The sequence below is a fragment of the Amia ocellicauda genome, chromosome 18, assembly GCF_036373705.1.
Source record: "Amia ocellicauda isolate fAmiCal2 chromosome 18, fAmiCal2.hap1, whole genome shotgun sequence".
In the NCBI taxonomy this organism is placed as follows: Eukaryota; Metazoa; Chordata; class Actinopteri; order Amiiformes; family Amiidae; genus Amia; species Amia ocellicauda.
Genome location: NC_089867.1, coordinates 8,883,442 through 8,906,303, shown reverse-complemented (window position 1 = coordinate 8,906,303; position 22,862 = coordinate 8,883,442). Strand labels below are relative to the sequence as shown.

The window sequence follows — 22,862 nt, the reverse complement described above, 5'->3', positions numbered from 1 at the left end:
CCGAGGGCTCAGCCAGCTGAGCTAAATACAGTGCCAGCAGGCTCTCTGTGTTTTTGAGGAGGGCCGATTGGGCTCCTGCCTCATACGCCGTTCAGAGCAGTGTCTCCATAACGCAACACTGCCTGTTGGGGCGGAGCAGGCCAGGTCGTGTGGATCCGCAGACAACGGAGGTAGGGAGACGAGCCCAGAACTGTCCCACAGGAGCAGGAGGGATGTCCTCGCTCAACGGAGGAGGAGGGGCGGGTGAGACCAGCTCCTCCTCCATGAGCTCCACCTCAAGCTCTGAGTCCGCGTGCAGACCCTGAGACAGGCGGTCCACCTCCCAGGTGGCCTGTCTACTGCTCTCATCCGGGGAGACTCCCCTCAGACTCCAGCGGCGTGGTGTGGGCCAGCGGTGGAGCGTCATGGTGTTGGGGGGGCGGCACCTGTTGCACTGCTTACGCTGCCTGCAGGGGCCAGCAGAGCGCAGATTTGGTCCACCCTGTTGTCCAAAGCATTGCCTCATTGCGCTCCCTGTCTGCAAAGCCAGGCATCCATTGCTGATGGCGCAGCGAGGAGGGGGCTAACGACAACTCAGAAGAGGGGGAGGGAGCCCGTGGGCGTTGCTCTGCCGCTCTTCCCTGTCGTTCACATGCACACGCAGGGGCAGCCATAGCGGCGTGCACTGCTGGCAAGTCAGGCAGGGGGGGCACAGCTGCCGCGGGGGGAGCAGCTGCAGTGGCAGGTGCGGTCGAGGCAGCTGGTGCAGCAGCCGGCGCAGCAGCAGACGCAGTTGGAGAAGCAGGCGCGGGAGGTGTGGCTGTCTCTGAAGCTGCGTGTCTGGAGGAGGAGACAGAGGGGCTTGGGAGAAGCAGAGATCCCGCGTCACCAAACCTCTACCATCACTCGCTGGAGTGGGAGATCGCTGGGTGCGGTGGCAATTGTGGCGGCATCCAGTGGGAGGCCGAGAGACCGGGTGTACCGTAGTGGACCCGGAAGTCGTGGCCAATTTGTTCCCGCTGATGGTGCCCAGACAGACGGGGCAAAGTACCTCCCCACTCCAGGCAGGTAAGGTGCATCGCAAGTGGCATAGTGGTGGGGCAAGAGGAGCTCATCGACGAGCGCACACGTTCGTGAAACGTGCCGCGGGGGCGCTGGTCAGTGTTTGCACCAGGGGGCACACAACAACTGAAATGCCTCTGCAACAAGTGGAGTGCTTAGTGGGCTTGCCGCTATAAGTGCATCTCCACCTGGCAACGTTTATGGACACAGGGGCACTACAACACCAACCAGATGCAACCTTGTTGTTGCCGGACAGAACACTGTATATTCCAAGCACCAGATGCAGGATACAAGTGCCGTGTAGGCCCATAGGCTTAACCACACTGTGTGTGCCGGGGTTTCCGGGGACACCAGGCAATGCGGGGTCTGGGGTCTGAGGGAGCCAAGGGTAGTAGACCACCAGCCATAGCAGGATCTAATACCGAGGCCTATATGCACGGACAAGGAGGCTTAGGAGATCTCTTACAGTTGCAGCCGCGGGATGTAGTGCAGGTGCAAGCCGGCGGAGGAGCCCCTCACATGGGTGAGATCTCTTACAACACACAGAGGCTCAGGCTGGGCAGCCGGGCCTCAGATTTTACTGCCATTGCTAGCGTTCCTGCTGTGGAGGAAAAAGCCCTGTGGACAAAAAAAGCCTTCGCTGCAAACATGCATCAATGAGCCTTGGCCGCCCATGACCCTGTCCCCGGTTCACCGCTTTTCCTTCCTTGGACCACTTTTGATAGGTACTGACCACTGCAGACCAGGAACACCCCACAAGAGCTGCAGTTTTGGAGATGCTCTGACCCAGTCGTCTAGCCATCACAATTTGGCCCTTGTCAAAGTCGCTCAGATCCTTACGCTGCCCATTTTTCCTGCTTCTAACACATCAACTTTGAGGACAAAATGTTCACTTGCTGCCTAATATATCCCACCCACTGACAGGTGCCATGATAACGAGATTATCAGTGTTATTCCCTTCACCTGTCACTGGTCATAATGTTATGGCTGATCGGTGTAAGGTCTAGTGCACAGACAAGACACAGAGAGCTCACTTTCTCGGGTCCAGCAAAATGGCAAAAGAGGACAAACCTGCGCAGACATCACGTTTTATAGAACAGGAAGTGGGAAGGGACCTGTTCAGAGTGATGTGCACAGGGGCCAATCCTGAAAGATAACTGTTAGATGTTTGTGGATCAGAGGAAACTTGGTTTAAAGAATGCTTTATACAAATTATTTGTATGTTTGTTGTAACTCAAGGTTAGTTGCTAGCTTAGTTTCTGAATTTAGATGATTCTGACAACCTCTGAAATGGATTAACTGTGATGGGGAGATATAAAGTGCAGCAAACAGAGAAAGAGAGAAGGTTTGGTTGGAAGCAATTCAGCAAACTTCTTGTCTCTTCAGATCCTATCCCGAGCCTGTTGGGTCTTTATGCTCAAGGATAAGGGAAACCTTTTGTTAAAAATTTGCCTTCACTTTTTCCCCACTTGTTTCCTTTCTTCATCACCTTCTTGCATTGTATTCAATTTCCTGTGAAATGAGCATGATAGTGGATTGCCTTCCTTTCCTTGTCCTTGGTGATTGGACAAATCAAATTTATGGGCAGTGATCAGAGGCAATGTTGTGGTGCAGCCCACCATTGTGGATTGGTCAGATATCCAGCCAATGGATTTCAATTTATCTGCATGATTTCCTAGATTTACTACCTGCCACATTCCACCAAAACATTTGGGAAGTGATCCTGCTGAGATGTGTGCTGGTCTGCCTTGTGTTCTCAACAGGTTTAACCTTATTGGCATCACTTAATACTTAATAACAAAAGGGTTAGCCCGTGGCTCCATGGAAGAAATGCAGAAACAGAGTTGTTTGACTTATTAAGAACTCAATTTGCTCATTTGTGAGACCATGAACTTAGTAAGACAGGTGGTGGAGTTGGTAGGAACAATATATATGTGCATTACATACATCTTTTCCCACAGTACTTTAAAATTCACATATTCAAGTTTCAGGATGCAGACCCTCAATCTGACAGTTCATGGCATTTCAGAGTTCTATTAACACGATAGCCAAGACAAGTTGAAAATTAATTATCCTGGAAAGCCTTTTAATGACTTCACAATACAAGAGCCTCTAACACCATTACTAAAATGTGTCTGTTTATGTTAGATTCCTCTCTCCAGAAGGACGTCAAGGACAGATTTGTACATTACAACATTGTTTTTTTGTAACAGTCTTGCCAATTCTCAACTCGAATTTCACAGCCAGCAGCTTGGTAGAAACTGGCACTTCTGTCAGTGCAATCAGTAACTCAGCAACCACAGTCACCCCATCATATGCAAACCCTTCTGCAAAGAAGCCATTACCCTCTTGAAGAGTGAAATAAAAAAATCAAACAACAATTGATACAGTAGACGTTGCGCTAGACCAAATCAAAACTTTGACACACCCACGAATCACAAATTATGAAGTTGTACCCTACCTGATTTATAAATAGTCTCTTCTGACAATAAATGTAACTGTGATAGGGTACAAATGTGTACTTTTTGACTCACGAGTAGGTCTAAGTTTTGATTTAGTGTAGCCCTTTATTCGTTACCTTTGAAGCTAGACAAATAAGAGAATTAGCTCAATTCATAGCGTCTGTTAATTTGAAATATTAACCGAAACATTTGCTACAATAAAACTGAAAATAGTTTAGGAAACATTTATATTACCCTCTGATGTTTAAGTAACCTTTTAATATTTACTTCTCAATAAAATACACAGGCTTATCACAAAGGAAGACATTTAATTGAATATATATCACTGAAGAAAATATGTATTTAAGAAGACCTCTTCACGGGTATCGAGTGTTTCTGTGAAGGGTCAGCTTCAAGAAGAATCAAAATCAAAGCATGTGTACAAAGCAAAACAACTGATTTGGTAGCTGCGTCAATGTAACTGAATTATTTGACTAATACTGATACTGCTCTGAAACCTCAAGCGGAAGAAGGCAATGCTATCTTGACATCTCTGTTCCATTTTACGGCAATCTGTCACAATGTCAGTAAAGCAGAACTGAAAAAAAACGCATGCACTCAGCTGTTTCTGAAGTGCAATCTTGTAAAATATTTAATCACAACAAGGTAATGTTCTGTTAAGCTCAGAGGAACAGTGGAATAGAAAATACGGTGGGTGGGTTTGTTTACACATTAAGAGTCGAAGAGAAGAATGCAGAATTCCTCTCTTTTTATTTATGGATTAATTTGAGCACCAATCAGCGTACTAACAAGGGGGATGCAAAATAAGTTACTAGGGTGTGAAATACACTCTATTTCACAGTTCGGATAAAATCTTGTCATCAGTCAAAAAAAATTATGAGATATTCGATATTCTTGTTCCTTGCAAATTACAAGTCATTATTTTAGTTGTGTTTTGTCATCAGCCTTGTGTTTTGTCATCTACAATAGTATTAATCTTTCTGCTGTGTACTATATTAACCATATGAATAAGGCAATACATGCATTTTCATATTCATTATTAATGAATGAATGTCTATCCATTTGCACTTGAAAGATAAGTAAACATGTGGCTAATGGATGACAGGGGGTCGCTGGCTGGTGAACTTACTTCTCCGTGCCTCACTTAGCATTTCTCTGGCTATCTTGTTCAGAGCTGAAGCTTGAGCTCTTGTGGCAGCGAACACCTGGGGATGTTCAGTAGCAAGAGGCTTTAATCATTTACACATTGTGTATGTGTATAGTGAGTATATGTATATGCTAACTCTTTGGAGTCTTGTCTCCAGCACTATATCACCTCAGTCTCCAATTATATTATATTAAATACTCCCTAAATGGATAATGTATGCAAATTATGTATTTAGTAGTTTCACAAATCTGATATACAGTAATAGTACTATGGCATTCACTGTCTCGAAAATGTTAGTTTCTTTTGTAACCTGTTATAATCAATAGTTAATCAGCCCCACCTTCGGCATGGTAGGGATGTAGGTCACTAAGACACACTTTTAGCCTCCTGGTGCTTTTCACACTCCTAGTCCACAGCGCAAACAAGGCCAGAACACTTTAGGGAGGTCCCTAGTGCTCTCTGTCTTTCAGTTAAACTGGGTTACAGGGTTTTATGTGTTACAGTGGTGTGAAGACAGTGTCATATATTAAAAAATACATATTATATGAATGGCACAGCCTTATCAATATTACCATACTGGTTTGATTAAAAAAAAGAAAAGAAATGAAAGACATGAAAAAGACAAAGAAGTTTAAAGACAAAACATAAAATGTGAAGGCAAGTGTTAAGTATGTTCATTGAGGAAAGCAATGTAAGTTAGAGCCATAATGACAGATTACTTCTCAATAGGTAGCGCAGAGTGAGCTTTGACAACACGGCCACAGTTTGCTGAGAGCTTAATGGGGTCACTGGCACTAATTCATCCGTCCAGCAAAAGAAGTAAACAGGTTCATGCATCCAGCTTGCACATTTGTATACCCTGTGGTGTTTTGCTTTCACCGAAGAGGCAGACAAGACCGGCTCATTTCCAAGGACTCTCCAGCAAGTCATTACTTAATACAGAATAGCCTTTAACAAGAAGCTATGGGAGAGGCATTAAGAGGTGCAAGAGAAATGTAAAAAACTCAATGACAAGAGCTGGACTGATTGACAAGTGGGAGATTTAATTTAAGCGTCACTCTCACATATATTTTTAGCTGACTGGCCATATCAATTTGTCAAAATGTGTTCAGGGCATGACATGTCAGGCCGAAGTGTGGAAAAGCAGTTTTAAGAGAAGTGTTATGTAGTGAAGATGTATTCCCTCAATATTCTGACATGGCTTCTCATTTTCAATAATAATCACTTCTGCTCACTGGAAGACTTCTCTCGGATTGTCATCTCATCTGAACTATTGCCCTGTCTCTCTATTGCCCTAGCCCTTTGCGTATGTGATTGCCAAGTGTAGGATCAGAGCTGGTTGCCATTGGCCTCTAGAGGCAATGTGGGGTGTTGATAAAAATGTGGGGCTACAGTTGTGTCACTGAGAGTGTTAGATCAGGTACTGTGTATGTGACTAAAATAGATGAAAGTTAGCTAAAGATAATGGCGCTATACAGAGAGCAAAGCCTAACACCCTTAACTTTCGTCATTCCCTTAACGGTGTTAAATAAACTTTGCTTTACAGGTTACAAACAATAGTCAAGCTGTTCTTCGGTATGGTGTGAAAACATCTTCCTTTCAGCAACCAATTACAGATTTCTACCAGGTTGGATCGCTACACAATTTCTGTACCACACTCCTCTGTTTTTTTAAAGGCGAACATCTATGAATTATTTAGTTTCTCTCAAAAAGATAATTAGCCACTGTATTGCAGAGCTATTTATAAGTTGTTTTGATCAGTCTGTATATCTGTACTGCTAAGCTATTGCAAAGATTCAGGCTTTTCAGCAAAGAGATCTTTCCTGCCCTGGCATTTATTGAATATATAGTTTAACCTGCAAAAGATATACCTAAATAGATTGCAAGAAAAAAACAGTTTACTAGACAGATATGTATGTTCCGTTGATACGTGTATGATGCGGCACTCATGTCATAGTGAAAGCCAGAGAAGTTAATGGTTTCCGGAAGAAAAAAAGCTGGACAATAAGGTTAAGAGCACTTCAATATACAGAAACTGGCAGCTTGCTAGAGATAATGAATGGGATTTTCTATCTCTATTTCTATCATTAAATGAACATAAAACAAACAAACAAACACATGCCTATATTAACTATATTTAGTTCAAACCCTATAAAGAAACAAACCACAGTGCTGTGAAAACACAAATCTCTCAGTGTCTGGGATATCTGAGCCACATCTTGGCAGTCTTGTGTCACGTTAAGTTTATTACTGCAAAGATAAGATTACAAATATGACTAGCTTGAAGCTAAATTTCGAAGACCTTTATAAAAAGCAGTGCTGAAGACAGCATAATGTAAGTGCTGCTCATGAACTGGACTAAAGTGGCAAAGCTGCACACGTTAATTTGATTTGTCAGCACTGGTGTTTTTAAGACAAGGATGTCAGTCTCGGTGTGTGACTGGTAGCAAGAATGAGGTATTGAGCAAAACTAACTCTAGGACATATGTTATATGTTTTACAGTGTCAATATACACTCACCTAAAGGATTATTAGGAACACCATACTAATACTGTGTTTGACCCCCTTTCGCCTTCAGAACTGCCTTAATTCTACGTGGCATTGATTCAACAAGGTGCTGAAAGCATTCTTTAGAAATGTTGGCCCATATTGATAGGATAGCATCTTGCAGTTGATGGAGATTTGTGGGATGCACATCCAGGGCACGACGCTCCCGTTCCACCACATCCCAAAGATGCTCTATTGGGTTGAGATCTGGTGACTGTGGGGGCCAGTTTAGTACAGTGAACTCATTTCATGTTCAAGAAACCAATTTGAAATGATTCGACCTTTGTGACATGGTGCATTATCCTGCTGGAAGTAGCCATCAGAGGATGGGTACATGGTGGTCATAAAGGGATGGACATGGTCAGAAACAATGCTCAGGTGGGCCGTGGCATTTAAACGATGCCCAATCGGCACTAAGGGGCCTAAAGTGTGCCAAGAAAACATCCCCCACAACATTACACCACCACCACCAGCCTGCACAGTGGTAACAAGGCATGATGGATCCATGTTCTCATTCTGTTTACGCCAAATTCTGACTCTACCATCTGAATGTCTCAACAGAAATCGAGACTCATCAGACCAGGCAACATTTTTCCAGTCTTCAACTGTCCAATTTTGGTGAGCTTGTGCAAATTGGAGCCTCTTTTTCCTATTTGTAGTGGAGATGAGTGGTACCCGGTGGGGTCTTCTGCTGTTGTAGCCCATCCGCCTCAAGGTTGTACGTGTTGTGGCTTCACAAATGCTTTGCTGCATACCTCGGTTGTAACGAGTGGTTATTTCAGTCAAAGTTGCTCTTCTATCAGCTTGAATCAGTCGGCCCATTCTCCTCTGACCTCTAGCATCAACAAGGCATTTTCGCCCACAGGACTGCCGCATACTGGATGTTTTTCCCTTTTCACACCATTCTTTGTAAACCCTAGAAATGGTTGTGCGTGAAAATCCCAGTAACTGAGCAGATTGTGAAATACTCAGACCGGCCCGTCTGGCACCAACAACCATGCCACGCTCAAAATTGCTTAAATCACCTTTCTTTCCCATTCAGACATTCAGTTTGGAGTTCAGGAGATTGTCTTGACCAGGACCACACCCCTAAATGCATTGAAGCAACTGCCATGTGATTGGTTGGTTAGATAATTGCATTAATGAGCAATTGAACAGGTGTTCCTAATAATCCTTTAGGTGAGTGTATGTTAGGTATATGTGATATATGTGAAAATATAAAGAATATTTAATTAATTCTAATATCACAATAAGAGCTTGATTGAATGCTAGGCAAATACAACCTAAAGGGACCCCTAGTAATAGTAAAAAAAAAAAAAAAAAACATCTGTATGAGATTTGAAGATTTGAGCCAAGTAGCTTAATGAGCTTAGAATTGTAAAGAAGAGAGAGACTGAATCAAAAGAAGTCAGTTAATCACCATTTCATTTTTCATTTCATATTTACTTCCTTGGTACACTGCATATTTAATTAACTTTGGCCTTTTTTCCTGGTCTGCACCTTTCTATGCGAATTAAATCCATTGAAGAACATTAACTCTGGGGCTACTTCATATTAGTAAAGAAATAATTTTAATTAGAAAAAAGGAGGTCTTTTCAGAGCTAATTCTGACCTATATACTTTCAGTTATTTAATTGTTGCCAGGTTTACAGCTAAGAGGCCTGGGGAAAGAAAAGCTCTATATCTTTTATTGCGTAGAGTACCCTCGATTAACTGCATTTTTCAGACTTGAATTGGCATTTTATATAAAATTACTAGAGATGGTACCTAGAAAAAAGTTCACAATGTCAGCACTGAGTGATCATAATCTTTAGAGAGGTATTTCTGTTATGCTGTTAAATAACTATTCTCCATCGATACAGTCAACGTAAGGGATTTCCATGCATAGCAGTCAAATTGGACACTGCATTCATCAGTTTTAACGAGGATACAGGAAACGTGCTTCCAAAGAAAAAAACATGAATAAGGAATCATTCCACAGATTCTGATTTGTATGCTTTCCAGTGTCAAGGCTTAGTGCAGTGGTGAAATGATTAGGTCAAAATGCAATTTAAAAAAACAATGGCACTAAAGTCGGTTCTGGAGGGAGCGGCTGATTGAGAGCGACATCACTTAACACAACATGCCCTCGAGGGCCCAATAGCATGTTTAGCGGTCAGTAAATGTTCTCACCTGCCTGTGCAACCTTTGTTTTTTCTAGGGCTTGCCAAATCCTCACGCAAATATAACTTCTGACCTTTTAACAACCTCTCAGATGCATGTCATTAATCAAGAAACTGTCACATCATCACTTCCAATAGTGCACCAGAGCAATTTCTGGAAACAGCACGGCCTTATGTTTCAGTAAATAACTACTATTATTGTTGCATTAACTCTGATTATTTTCTGATTCACCCACAGAGGAGGACTTTTGTTTCTTCTTTTATTATGGAACATAACTGAGACTAATTGCTGTAAATTCATTCTGGAAGGTAATCACATATGCAATGTAATTGATGGGTAATAAGTTGAAATATGCAGATCACATTTAAGCAAGTAAATTAAAGCAATATCTGGTGTGTTCTTTAATAACACAGACTGTCAACCATGACACATTTCAGGTTATTCAGGTTATTGGGGGTAATTGTCAAATACAACAGAAATGTTTCCTTGTTTGACCTGTTCAGTATAACTACAGACTTTGCAAAATCAGCACTTCCAATACCTAAGGTTTGTGAAAGTATCTTACCCTGGCTGAGGAGTCCAATTTAATAACCTGATGTCTTAAATTAAAGTAATACGACTTTTTTCCTGGTTGGTGTAAATGAATGTGACAGCTTTGCGGCAACCTACTGATTTTCCTAGCAAGCATCCCTACAGATATACAACTCCTATATAAATAATAAAGTGCTACTTCAAAAAACTCCTCCAGGTATATAGAATATCACTAGAAAAGTGAACATCAGCAGAAAGTCTACAAAAACAGGAAAACAAGAGCAAATCCTCAAATGGCACCTATTTAGAAGAGTATTCATTAAAATAAGTTATATTCATTCAAAATATTCATTCAAAATATTCCCTTTTTGCAAACATTGGCAACCGTTATAGTATGCTAAAATACCTTTTCTGATTGAGTCACCACACCAAGGTGCTTTGCAAACCTTTTCTTATGGGACAATGCATTTCAAGCCACACATTGTGTGGTTGGAAAAGAACATTTGTCATGTCTTTAATTTATTTTCTTTTTTAAATCAAACCAATAATGCAATATTGATCATTTTCACATCACACAATAAATCCTCTGAAGCCTGGCATAATGTACATTTAACATACCATTTCATTGGACGGCGCTTCACAGTGCAGATGGACAATGACCTGAAGCATACTGCGAAAGCAACCCAAGACTTTTTTAATGTGAAGAAGTGGAATGTTCTGCAATGTCCAAGTCAATCACCTGACCTGAATCCAACTGAGCAGCATTTCACTTGCTGAAGGCAAAACTGAAGGCAAAACACCCCAAGAACAAACAGCTGCAGTATGACAATTATGACAATTGTGTCACTGTCCAAATATTTATGGACCTAACTGTATATGTGTGTAATAAAATGTGCAAGAAAGATGTACTGCACTTATATTTCTGAACAGATTTGAAAGCATTCAGCAAGATAAATGTGAAGGGGGGATTATTTCCTAATCTCTAGTACAATGTTTTTGGGTGGTTGTTTTTTTTGCAATAAAGTCTTAAGTCACAAGTCAGCCTTCAAGAAATAATAAACAACCTTCATGGTAGAGCTTAAAAAGGTCAAGGGCTGTCAGAAAGCGAAGGAGTGAAATTGTATCTTTTTAATTTCGTTTAGGAATTGAAATCTAAGTGCTTTATTTTGCTAACATTAAGTAACTGATGGAATGTGACATCAGCACCTCCATGTACTTTTTTCACTTCCATAACAAAGAATAGACCTAATATAAAATGTAAAAATGTCCTTCAAGTGAATTAAGGTAAAATGTAGTTTATGAAAGTGTTGCCAAAGCAATCAAATAATTATGTAGCACGTTGCACATAAATGAATCAATAGTGACAGGAAGTTTCTTATGTATATAATAATAATAACAATAATACAGTCATCCCAGAGTTTATGTCATAATTGGTTCAGAGACCAGTGATGTACACTACATGATCAAAAGTATGTGGACAACCCTTCTAATTACTGGACTCTGCTATTTCAGATACACCCGTTGCTGACAGGTGTATAAAATCAAGCACAGTCATGCAATCGCCATAGACAAACATTAGCAGTAGAATGGGCTGCACTGAAGAGCTCAGTGACTTTCAACATGGCACTGTCATAAGATGCAACCTTTCCAAGTCAGTTTGTCATATTGCTGCCCTGCTAGAGCTGCCCTGGTCAACTGTAAGTGCTGTTATTGTGAAGCACACAAGCAGCCGCATACAAACCAAAGATCACCATGCACAATGCAAAGTGTCGACTGTTGTGGTGTAAAACTTGCCGCCATTGGACTCTGGAGCAGTGGGAACGCGTTCTCTGGAGTGATGAATCATGCCTCACCATCTGGCAGTCCAACGGATGAAACTGGGTTTGGGGGATGCCAGGATCGGTGTGGAAGAACTTGGCTGGACTGCACAGAGCCCTGACCTCAACACCATCGAACACCTTTGGGATGAATGGGAATGCCGACTGCAAACCAGGACTAATCGCCCAACATCAGTGCCCGACCTCACTAATGCTCTTTTGGCTGAATGGAAGAAAATCCCTGCAGCAATGTTCCAACATCTAGTGGAAAGCCTTCCCAGAAGAGTGGAGGTTGTTATAGTTGCAAAGGGGGGAAAACTCTATATTAAGGCCCATGATATTAGAATGAGATGTTCCAGGAGCAGGTGTCCACATACGTTTGGCCATGTAGTGTATATCGAGACAGATGATGAAGCAGAAGCGTTCCTATTCAAAGCCATCTGGCAAATTCAGGAGTAAATAGTAAACAGTTAAATTAACTGTAAAAACAGTTATTAGAGAGCAGAGAGATGATTTCAGTATAAGCGCTGAAGTGGTTACAAAACCTACAAATTATAAGTGAGGTGAGGTGAGGAGTATATTAATAATATTACAGCCATCACCCTTATTTACGTCGTAATTGTTTCCGAGGCCGCTCCAAACTAGTTCTCTCTGGCGGGAACCAGCGCACCCCTATATATCTCCTAACCCCTCATGTTCCCACGTGGGGGTTACCCTTCAACTCTGGAAGCTAGAACAATTCCCCAAAACAAATCAGATCCCTAAACAATGTGCCCAACCCTGCAAACCAACCCTGCAGTCCCTCCACTCCACACAACAGTCCCAGATTGTTATAATAATAATAATAATAATAATAATAATAATAATAATAATAATAATAATAATCATCATAATAATCATAATAATCATAATAATAATCATAAAAATAAGGCTATGCTATATGAAGATAAATATAAATTGAATATAAAACATGCAGTTCATAGCTAACAATGGGGACCGTTTGCATTTATGAAAGCAAATCATTTACAATCCATTATTATAAACCTGATTAGTGTTGCATGCTGTAGGACATCCATTCATGAGTTAATTTAAAATCTATTCAGCCTACATTCATTCAGTATGAAGTGTTTGCATAAACTATTCAAGCTATTCTCCTTATTTTGGAACAGATTAATTAATTAATTTCCACATAAGACAGAAAGAACCTTAACGATAACCTGAGAAGCTGACGGTCAGGTTCATTATTGTGAAAAAAACACATGCATAAGAGTAGTTTAATTTAGCTCCTGGAATAAGCTAAAAGAGGTCTTTTTAATTCATGTCACAAGCTAGGAAATTAAATCAACACTTTTGTGTTCCTGAATGGGTTTTGTATAAGGGTCAGCCTGTAAACAGCAACAGAAAAACAAAACTCAAAACAGCCGCAATACTTTCAGATATCAAGCAGAGCATTTGACTTCCTACCTGGTCCCAAGGACAGATGATGCCTCCAAAAAACATAAAAAGATATCCCATGGCAACCAGACATCCCCAGATAACCAAAGAGAAAATGCGCAACAGCTTCTTGAAGATGGACTCGATGCAGACCAGGATGAAGATCGTCAGGAAAATTGCAAGAGCCGTAGGGACAGTGATTACAAATGCCACATGGTCTTCAATATCCTGTGGACAGAAATGAATAGAACATTAGTAAACAAAAAGCACCTGCATGTCTTGGATGTCTGACTGATTAATCCTCCCAAATCTCTTCTCATCAATTACATGTCAAAATATAATCAGATAAACAAGAATTCCAGTGACATTCTCACAGGCCCTCAGGCTGAAGTCTAAATAAAAATAAGACACAACCAAAACAAAAAACAAGACATGCAATATTACTAAGCACTGCTCACCTTTTCATATGGGCTGCACTCGGCATTCAACAAAAAGTAAATCAAGGCTTTACGAAATCCATCATTAAATTAATGCGTGGACTTGATTCAGATCATGATGATCAAGTAAATAACACAACTTTGTCTAGCTTTGACTAAGTTTTGAATACAGATTGACGTAACTGATATTTATTATTCGTAAATACTGTAATAACATATTTTCTCTCATTAGATGTTAACTGGTTAGATGAGGGATTGGTTTGACTTCCTGAGAACCATTACATTAATTTACTCAATTCCCAGATGTTAACGAAATTAAAAAAAAAAAAAATCACTGCTTATGCATTCCTCAATTCGTCAGTTTTTTTAAGTTGGCCAGATGGTACAAAACGGCTGTGTTGTGTCCTACCAAATCTGATTTGCATCTACTAAATGCAAATATAAAATTAGGCTACTATTATGTTGAATCTTCTTTAATTATACTATTTTTCTATAGCTGTCTAGTCTTTAATCCATCTCCCTCCCAAAACCATTCTCAAATTCATTGATGTTGGTTCTAGATGGCAATGGTATCTCAGTAACTAAGCCAAGTTTTGGGCTTGAGTGTACCACATTTGTAGAGTCTCAAATATATGGCAAGCCAAATTATCATTTAGAGATATCTCTAAATGCATTTAAAGATATCTTCAAATATTTAAAGATATCTCTAAATCCTGGCTGAGATTATCACTTCCTGTTTCCTTATTCAGTTACATAGAAATGAATGAACAAGTTAACAGGAAGTGATAATCTTGGCCTACATACAGGAAGTCATTTGAAGATATCTCTAAATGATTTGCAGATATCTCTAAATGAACAGGAAGTTATTTGAAGATATCTCTAAATGATTTCCAGATATCTTTAAATGATTTAGAGATATATTTGAATATTTGAAGATATCTGGAATTATTTGAAGATATCTTGAAATATTTGTTGATATCTTTACATGATTTAGAGATATCTTGAAATATTTGAAGATATCTTTAAATGATTTAGAGATATCTCTAAATGATAATTTGGCTTGCCATACAAATATGGTTTGATTTCATCCATATCATCAGAGATAACAGAGGGTGATTTTCTTCCAAGAGACATGGCATATTACAAATGCTGTCATACATTTAACATGTAGTGTAATGACAACAGTCAAATTGAGTTAACTAAATTCAGTAACATCCTTCAAAAATCGTAGGGCAAAGTTCAGGGTCAGCGCAGATGAAAGACAATTTGTCACTACACATGCAAATCACAATACTACAGTAACACAAAACTACAAAATGTAAAAAGAAAATGGTGCAAGCCATGTGTCATTCATAACAAGCATGAACAAGGATGCTTGTTTATTAATATGCAGCTTTTAAATGCAGGGAAACAAAAAGAAAGGAAAAGAAAAACAATTATATTTTAGTGTGCCAAGCTTACTGCACAATCAATAATTAGATCTGGGTTTGAACAACCATGATATTTTTGACAGAAGACAAATTAATTGCAGTGAATCAGAAATAGGTGGACAACTCAGGAGGCTAATTTGATAGTTAAATAGAAAAACATGTGTCGATAGAATCAGTGAACCAAAGACCTTATAGTGGGCCTGTTTCAGGATGTGAAGCATGAGTCTGGCTCTGACTGTTATACACAGTTAACCTTTTTGATTTTCAGGATGTAAAAAGACTTACATTCTGCTGAACTAAAGCCAAGTCATACAGAACCTTGTCTTTGTGTGTATGTAGTCCACATATTGCAGTGCTAATTAAATTTAAGCTACATTGTTCTCAAAGCTTTAAGGTGCTTGGCCAATTACTCTGTTGGTCTTTGATTTAAACAGTGGTCTTCTGATTTTGATTTATGGCAAGTCTGCTGTCCAGCAGCTTTATAGATCAACCTTAAATCCCAAATTTATAAAGACGGGCAAACACTTAATTCAGATCAGTTAAACAGGTGTTTTGGTTACTTCAGTGCATTGGAAAAAACACCTGAATACCCTTCAGCCCTCAAGGATCATCACTTAATTGAACAAGAGACTTGCTTAATCAATCAATAACTAACATTTGTCCCCAGTCTATAGGAATTGGTGATTTAGTGTGACCTATAACACTAACTAGGGCGTCCAATCCAGTTGTGTCATATGTTCAGCAATCAATTAATTTGGCTGATTTGAGAATGTTTTCCATTTTTATCCTCTGTGTGTTAGTCCCTATTCACTCTACTCTGACCCTGGCAATGTGGGTAATAGACACTCGAATCAAGACCACAACTTGTTAAGTTATTGATCCATTGGCAAGAATGTAATTCTAATAATGGCCTTGTATCACGCAGAGTTCATTTTGATCAGACACAAGTGTACATTGAAGTCACTCCTCTAGACTTGGAAGAGGATACAAACCCTTAGAGGGGCTGTCACTCAGATTTGGGGTCTGACTGCCAACACCACAGACTTCTTGATAGCCAATTAGCCAACACTAGAGGCTAATGAAAAGATGGAAACTACACAAGTTTTGTTGAATCACCATTTCATTTTGGTTTAAACATAATTACAGAGAATCAGTGCCCTTACCCTGTGACTGAGCGCCCACCTCATTGACTTACAGACTTTCCTTTCTATGTGTATGGAAGAATTCTCAATCTCTTAATCACTAGAGGTTATTAACTAGTTAGTTTATCTTAGAGGCACTGCTCTATCAGATCTCTTCCACCACTCCTGTTATTAAACCCACCCTACTCTTGCTTCCTGTTTTCTGTTTTTTTGTTTTGTTTTGAATCCCAAATGGAAGCCATCAATAATCTTGTTCTTTTATCAACAGGGCACATGTAGCATTATGTCGAGGTCTTTTACAGCTATTGCCTTACAAGATTATTTTAAATCAAGGTAGACTGCTTGTAACATAATTTTGCAGCCTGCAGAGAGGCACTGAACTAATCCAGTTAATCTGCAAATCAAGCAAATGTGTTCTTGGGAGCTTCACTGGAACCCAAGCCAGAAGACACCATGGCCCCAGTTTGAAACCCCTTCCCTTAAGCACTAATCTGGTAAAGTATCTGACATGCTGCTCTTGAACACTGTCCAACAAGCATCCATTTAATCACGGTACATTTCTACATTACAGGCTCAATTTCAGATTGCATTGTAATTCTTTGGTCAAATCCAAATCATGATTTTTCATTTGGAATTGGGTTTAAATCATTTTAGGTAGGACTGGAATTGACCAGATTGCTTTGAGGTGGAATTGGAATTGATCGAAGGAATCGACACCAATTCGGCTACGGTATCCAGCACAATGGATTCAGTCGCCCCATTCAAGGTGTAGCTAAATCATGTCTATCCCTTGCATCGCCAAGCATTACAGTCTAAGATCAGACAGGATTTAATGAGAGAAGGGAGAACCTTGATGTGCAATTCTGTAAGAAGACAGATGCGCTTGAATCTCACAGTCCTCGTTAAATGACTCTCACAGTCGCTAGGATGAAATGCTACCCTGAAATCAAATTTGATTCTCATTAACAAAAACGTATTTTTTGAATGCTATCTCTACACTCACCTGACACAATGTCTTATTTCTTCCTTTGGGATAACATTGAAATAATTTGTGGCTCCCTCCTCCAGCTCCATCTAACTCTATAGCTACATGTGACCTGTCTGCCATTCAAACCACTCTTCTCTGCTGCATCTCAGCTGTAATCCCCAGTAATATCCTCCAAAATTGAAGACTTTTAAACTTCCAGCTTGATCCTAGTTCAATTTAACACATGAAGGACAGAAATGTTCAACATTTCCTTCAGTCACTGTGATATGTGTTCTCATCTTCCTCTTTCTATGTCTTCCTCTTTTGGATGAGTTCTCATTGTTCTTCACAGTCCCCTATCTTACTATGTTGTAACCTTGCTTATAAATATTTGGCTTATTGCAAGTAAATTCATGCAAATGGTTTAATATAAAAAGCTCTTGGCTTTTAAAGCTATTTTACCCATTTACCCTTTTGTTGTTCTGTCCTTTATTGTTTACTCTTGTAGAATACCTTGTAGATACTTATATATGCGGTAATCTACTACACATTGATTATGTATTATTATAACATGACTCACTGTAAGTAAAGCTTTGACATCATAAAAAACAAAAATTGATTGATTGATTGATTGATTGATTGATGTATTGACTGATTTAAGCAAACAGGCACTCTGATAAAGGAGTACAGTGTTACGGGTACCTTAAAACATTAATGAATTTGAGAATTTAAAACCTTGAACCATCTGGGATACCTTGAGTGTCAAACACACTCATCCTTCATCCTTTCTTTCTTTCTTTCTTTCTTTATGCTTACAATAAATACATAAAAAACACACAGCAAACATGAAACCGCTGTTTCAGCATCCAAGTAAAGGTTGATGTGCTGAACAAGCAGATTCTATAGCTTTTGTAATATCTGACAATTCCTTGTCTTTTGATCTGCCTCATTTGAATGGTAATCTATTTGATAGTTTCATCTCAGACAAAAGCTTTTTATTCATAAAATCAAACTCAAGACAAAAGTTTAACAAAAGCTCATTATGTGGGTGTCGAGAACTCATATCTGCCCTCCCCCACTGTTCTGTACTTTATATATGCTACGTGACAATGCCGCACCCAAATATAAACACACACACACCTCCCTCTCCATATACATGTGGAGTCACTTTTAAAAGTTTTAAAAGCTCATTACGAAGTCTCAATAAATAGATACATAAATCCACAGTTGTGTCTTTAACCACGTTGCATTTTCCTTTTTTCCCCTGGCAAAATTAGTTCTCATGGAGACGGAAATATTGCAAAATGTGACAGCCAACTCTGTAAAGACTTAATTGAAATCTCCTTTCTAATGTGTGCTGCACAAAAGAGGCAACCACAGGTAGCTGTGAATCAAGAGATAATGCTAAGCAAGACACATTATCATATTCAGTGTTAATGATTCATATGAATAAAATTATATTGCCTTCCCCAAAATCAGATTTATGAACAGATTTACAAAAAGAACAGGTCATGTTTAAAATGATATCACTACATTATTTTTCTTCAAAATGTACAAGGGCCGGAGATTGTTGGATATTATGCAGTGCCATGTTCCTTATCGACCCATGGTGTCTGACTTCAAATACTGGTAATGTCCTCAAACAGAGACAGTTCACAAAAACAACAGCAATGCATCCACAAAATCTAGGTTACAGGTTCGGGTTACAGATACTGCCAAAAATGATTTTCCAATTCTGAACTTGTTGGAGCTCATTCTTTGTGGTTTTCACTGTTTGAAAAAGGAGAAAATATATGTTACCATATGCAGTACTGCTTTATATATATTACCAGGTCTGTTATGCATTTTTTTAATCTAAATGTATCATTAAATATCTATAAAACAACACTAATAGTCATATGATAGTGACTTAGAGTGGATATTCATGATTTAGTAAAAACGACTCCAATGCATAGATTAGTTTATGTAGTTTAATGGACTTTCCAAACAGCTCTGTAGAAAGTGGAACAAATCAAACAATGGCGATGAAGTAAAAACTATAAATAATAATAATAATAATAATAATAATAATAATAATAATAATTGAAAGCATAAGAATGTATCCTTACATGGCAAATTTGGTATTTTCAGGAAGAGAAAGTTTTAGAAAGCTTCCACAACGATAGCCGCATGTTGATATTAACACATCTTTCAAAATTCCCCACCAGGAGGCACATGGAAAACAATCGCATCACATTGAATAGTTTGGGGATGCTGACAAGTGAGCAAAGGTATTTCATATCATATTTATAAGTACAATAAAATGGATTACCCGTAAGAGCAGTCACTGAAAGCAGCCAAGACTCAGAGCCCTTGTACAATATAAACCTTCATTTATTATAATTATCATTGTTATTGTCAACCCACATTGCCTAGAAGCACCAATATGATGATAACCCAATAAACCTACAGGACGGCCATCCTCTGTGCTGTCACATGGTGTATCCACTACATTAAAACATATTCACATATTCGATTTGAAGGTACAAAGGAAACAGATCCTGGGAGGTTCTTGTATGTTAACAGCTGGATCCTAAAATCATCTCTGAGAGGCTCGGGAAAGTTTTGAAGGTTCATTCAGAATTGACCCGCTGTGTTCAGGACAAGTCTCTGAGTTCTGAGAGGATGGAGGCTTTATTTGTTAGTGTACAACAACAGGGGCTTAGTGCACAGATTAAATACTGGTCTTGTGAAGAGAAGTGACAAATCACTAGCTCATTGAGTGGCTTTCTAAAAATGAACCGAGCTCACCGAAATGACATCCAATGAGATCAGCCAATGCACACAGCTTTAATGCCCTCCCCCCTTAGACCTTTATTTTATTTTGAATTAGCAAGTGTGTGCTTACAAGACCGTGCCATTCTTCTTTCCTCTGAATCCGTTTCTCTTTGTCATCTACTCACAATGGCTTTACTCTCCAGATTTGTTTATATTTTGCCAAGTACTTCGTTAACAAAATTAAGAGTTAACGAAAGCTACCATGCTATCTGATACAAGACCGGGTTCATGTCCTTAAATCAGTCAATCTGCCTCTATGCATCTCTTCTCCAATATGTTTGATTTCTATAGAATAATTGCAGAGCCCCTGCTAATTTCATCATAGTTCAATATTAATTCTAAATTAAAACAATTAAGTAATTATATGAAAATATGAATAAGTTTATGTATTAATTTATAATGACACTTATTATATGACATAGATGGACAACTTTGCCTTAACTAATTGTTATACAGGCTTTAAATCAGTCTCTCTAGGTTATGGTGAGTAGACACCTGGATATCTATTTTTGCATTATTTGTATTGTTTTTAATAGCAAATCCACATGGGAAATACTTTGTAAAGTTGAGTTAATTATTAACCTTATTTAGATGTCCACAGCAGTCAGTGGTACTGGGATTAATTAGCTCAAGGGACCGGATATATAGATCAGTATACTCTCTTTTAAAAACTGCATTCAATCCAGACAAAGGAGTGGTGATGTGTATTTTCATATGTACATCGGTACAACATGCAGGGATTAAAATATGTTCTTTTGGTGAAAACAAAGTAGCATGCAACTACGTAGAACTTCTATGAGTCTGGTACTGACAAGGAGAAGAAAATGATCACTAATGCATAACACTATTTAATCATGTATTAATAAATGTCATTTTACAGCCAAATAATACGTATAGATCATAACATTCTGGATTTAATGTAATTTCTCCATCACTTAAAATGAAGGAGGCATACTGAGAGGAAACAAACAAAATGTAGCACAGAAGTCCAAGCAAAACACTCTCGATAGTGCAGCAGCATTTTATTAAACACAGCAGAACAAATCCTTGAATATCAGATACACATAAATCCTGTCCCTACATTTCAACAGACAGTATAAAACATTGTGGTCATTAGATTTGAAATTTGTTCAAATTAACATATATTATTAAATGCCCAATTCCACTGTGATATCAGGTTCCCTCTGATATCTGTGTGTTATGCACTGCTTATGTAAATTTGTATTTATCCAGTTCCAAACCCATAATGTTCCCTAAAATTGCTGCTCTCCTTGAATGTCGTAGCTGGTTCGCAATTGATGCACCCACCCTCATCTTCAAACAAAGTAGTTGAGCTTTACCAGTATGTTGAGAGAGAGCTGGTTTCGTTCAAAAATTGGCACAGTTCAATTAAATATAATATCGATATTTCTTACTAAATCATAAGAGTAGCAAGCATTTAAAACAATTGCAATAAAACAGGAATTTAAAGAACCCAGATTTATTATTATTCTGATTTTAATGTTTTCTCCTATATGTCTGTTAGGTATCTAGAATTACAACATAGAAGAGAATATATATATATATATATATATATATATATATATATATATATATATAATATGCATTACCATTTTGTTTACTAATTATATACATTACAATGAAATAAATATGCTGGTGTGCTGGATATTTAAAACAAAAATCTCTGTACAAATGTGTAGTTAAATACAGCATCTCACACACATCTATATAAAATGAGCTTTGTATATTTATATTTTCATTTTATATTTAACACAGCATCTTTTGGAACAATATTTTAATCATACAATTTGTGGGTTTCTGTTCCTGAGGTGCAAAATTCCTGCTTTCCCAACTTTCAGCTTTAAATGAGAGGTAATACAAATGTTTGTGGCCAGCAGCTGAGTTGTACAGATGCAGCGCACAGTGAAGGAAGGCTACACGTGTACACAGAATTAGATTGTTTTCCACGAAATAAAGAAGAACCCCTTATATAACCCTTTCTGAAATGTTTGTGTGCTGAATTTGCTCCTGACAGAAATAGAAGACATAAACTAGCCAGAGAGAGAGCCACAGTCAAACTCTAGCTGTTCTGTCACTAGTTAAATGAAGCATGCACTTAAAAAGAGCACAGACCCTTTCACAGGCATCTCATTATATTAGTGTTCATTGAAGGATCTTACCAGCCCAGAAGCAAAGAACACAGCCAGCAGAGCCAGGCAGGCTCCCATCACAATTAGAAGCAGAAACACTATCAGAGGGTGCTGCTGGCTCATACAATAGTAGGACTCGTAGAGCCAGTCTGTAGACTTCTGTTTAGCAGTCGCATTCTCACTCCTATCCAGCAAATAGCGTCTGCCTCTCATCGCCTCTTGCCACATGGAAACTGATGTGGAGCAGCCTGCCTTATCCTCCGGTTTGATCTTGACACCCTCGTTGAGTTCTTTCAAATTCAGTGAACCTGTATGCCTCCGATATGCTGGCAGAAAAGCTGGAAATGCAGTCCGCAGCATCGTCCAGGCAACATGTTGAACTGGAATGAAGTGAGTGACTGGAGAGAGAGAGAGGGAGAGGGAGAGAGAGAGGGAGGGAGGGAGAGAGAGAGACGGAGACAGAGAGAGAGAGAGAGAGAGAGAGAGAGAGTTTACTATAGCTGCACTAATGTAATGCACAGCAGAAACTACTTGTTCTGGCACTGGTTGTGGTTTTTCAGACTCTGGCAAAGCAGTGTGCTGGAGATTTGTGTTGAGTGCCTTTAGCGTGTGTGTATCTGTGTGTGCATGTTCATTGCCTCTCTCTCTTTTCACTTGCCTTCACACTGATTTATCTTGCATTCACTCTCGACTCTCGTCACTACCCTGGAAATCCAGCCTGTGTTTCTCTTGTATTCTCTCCTCTCTCTTCCCTGCTACTCCAAAGATGCAAGTCTC

At 39.1% G+C, this 22,862-nt stretch overlaps 1 protein-coding gene across 1 annotated transcript in view; it reads right to left on the bottom strand.

The window, feature by feature from the left end:
• The window catches only part of adcy2b (adenylate cyclase 2b (brain)), a 124,331-nt gene extending 101,839 nt beyond the window's left edge, over nucleotides 1–22,492 (bottom strand). Inside the window, exons 1-2 of the mRNA XM_066691000.1 lie at nucleotides 22,116–22,492; nucleotides 13,173–13,370 (exon numbers count right to left, since the gene is read on the bottom strand). Coding sequence (XP_066547097.1) covers nucleotides 13,173–13,370; nucleotides 22,116–22,445 — 528 coding nt within the window. The 5' untranslated portion in view covers nucleotides 22,446–22,492. The remainder of the gene's footprint in view (nucleotides 1–13,172; nucleotides 13,371–22,115) is intronic.
• Between the last annotated feature and the right edge of the window lie 370 nt (nucleotides 22,493–22,862).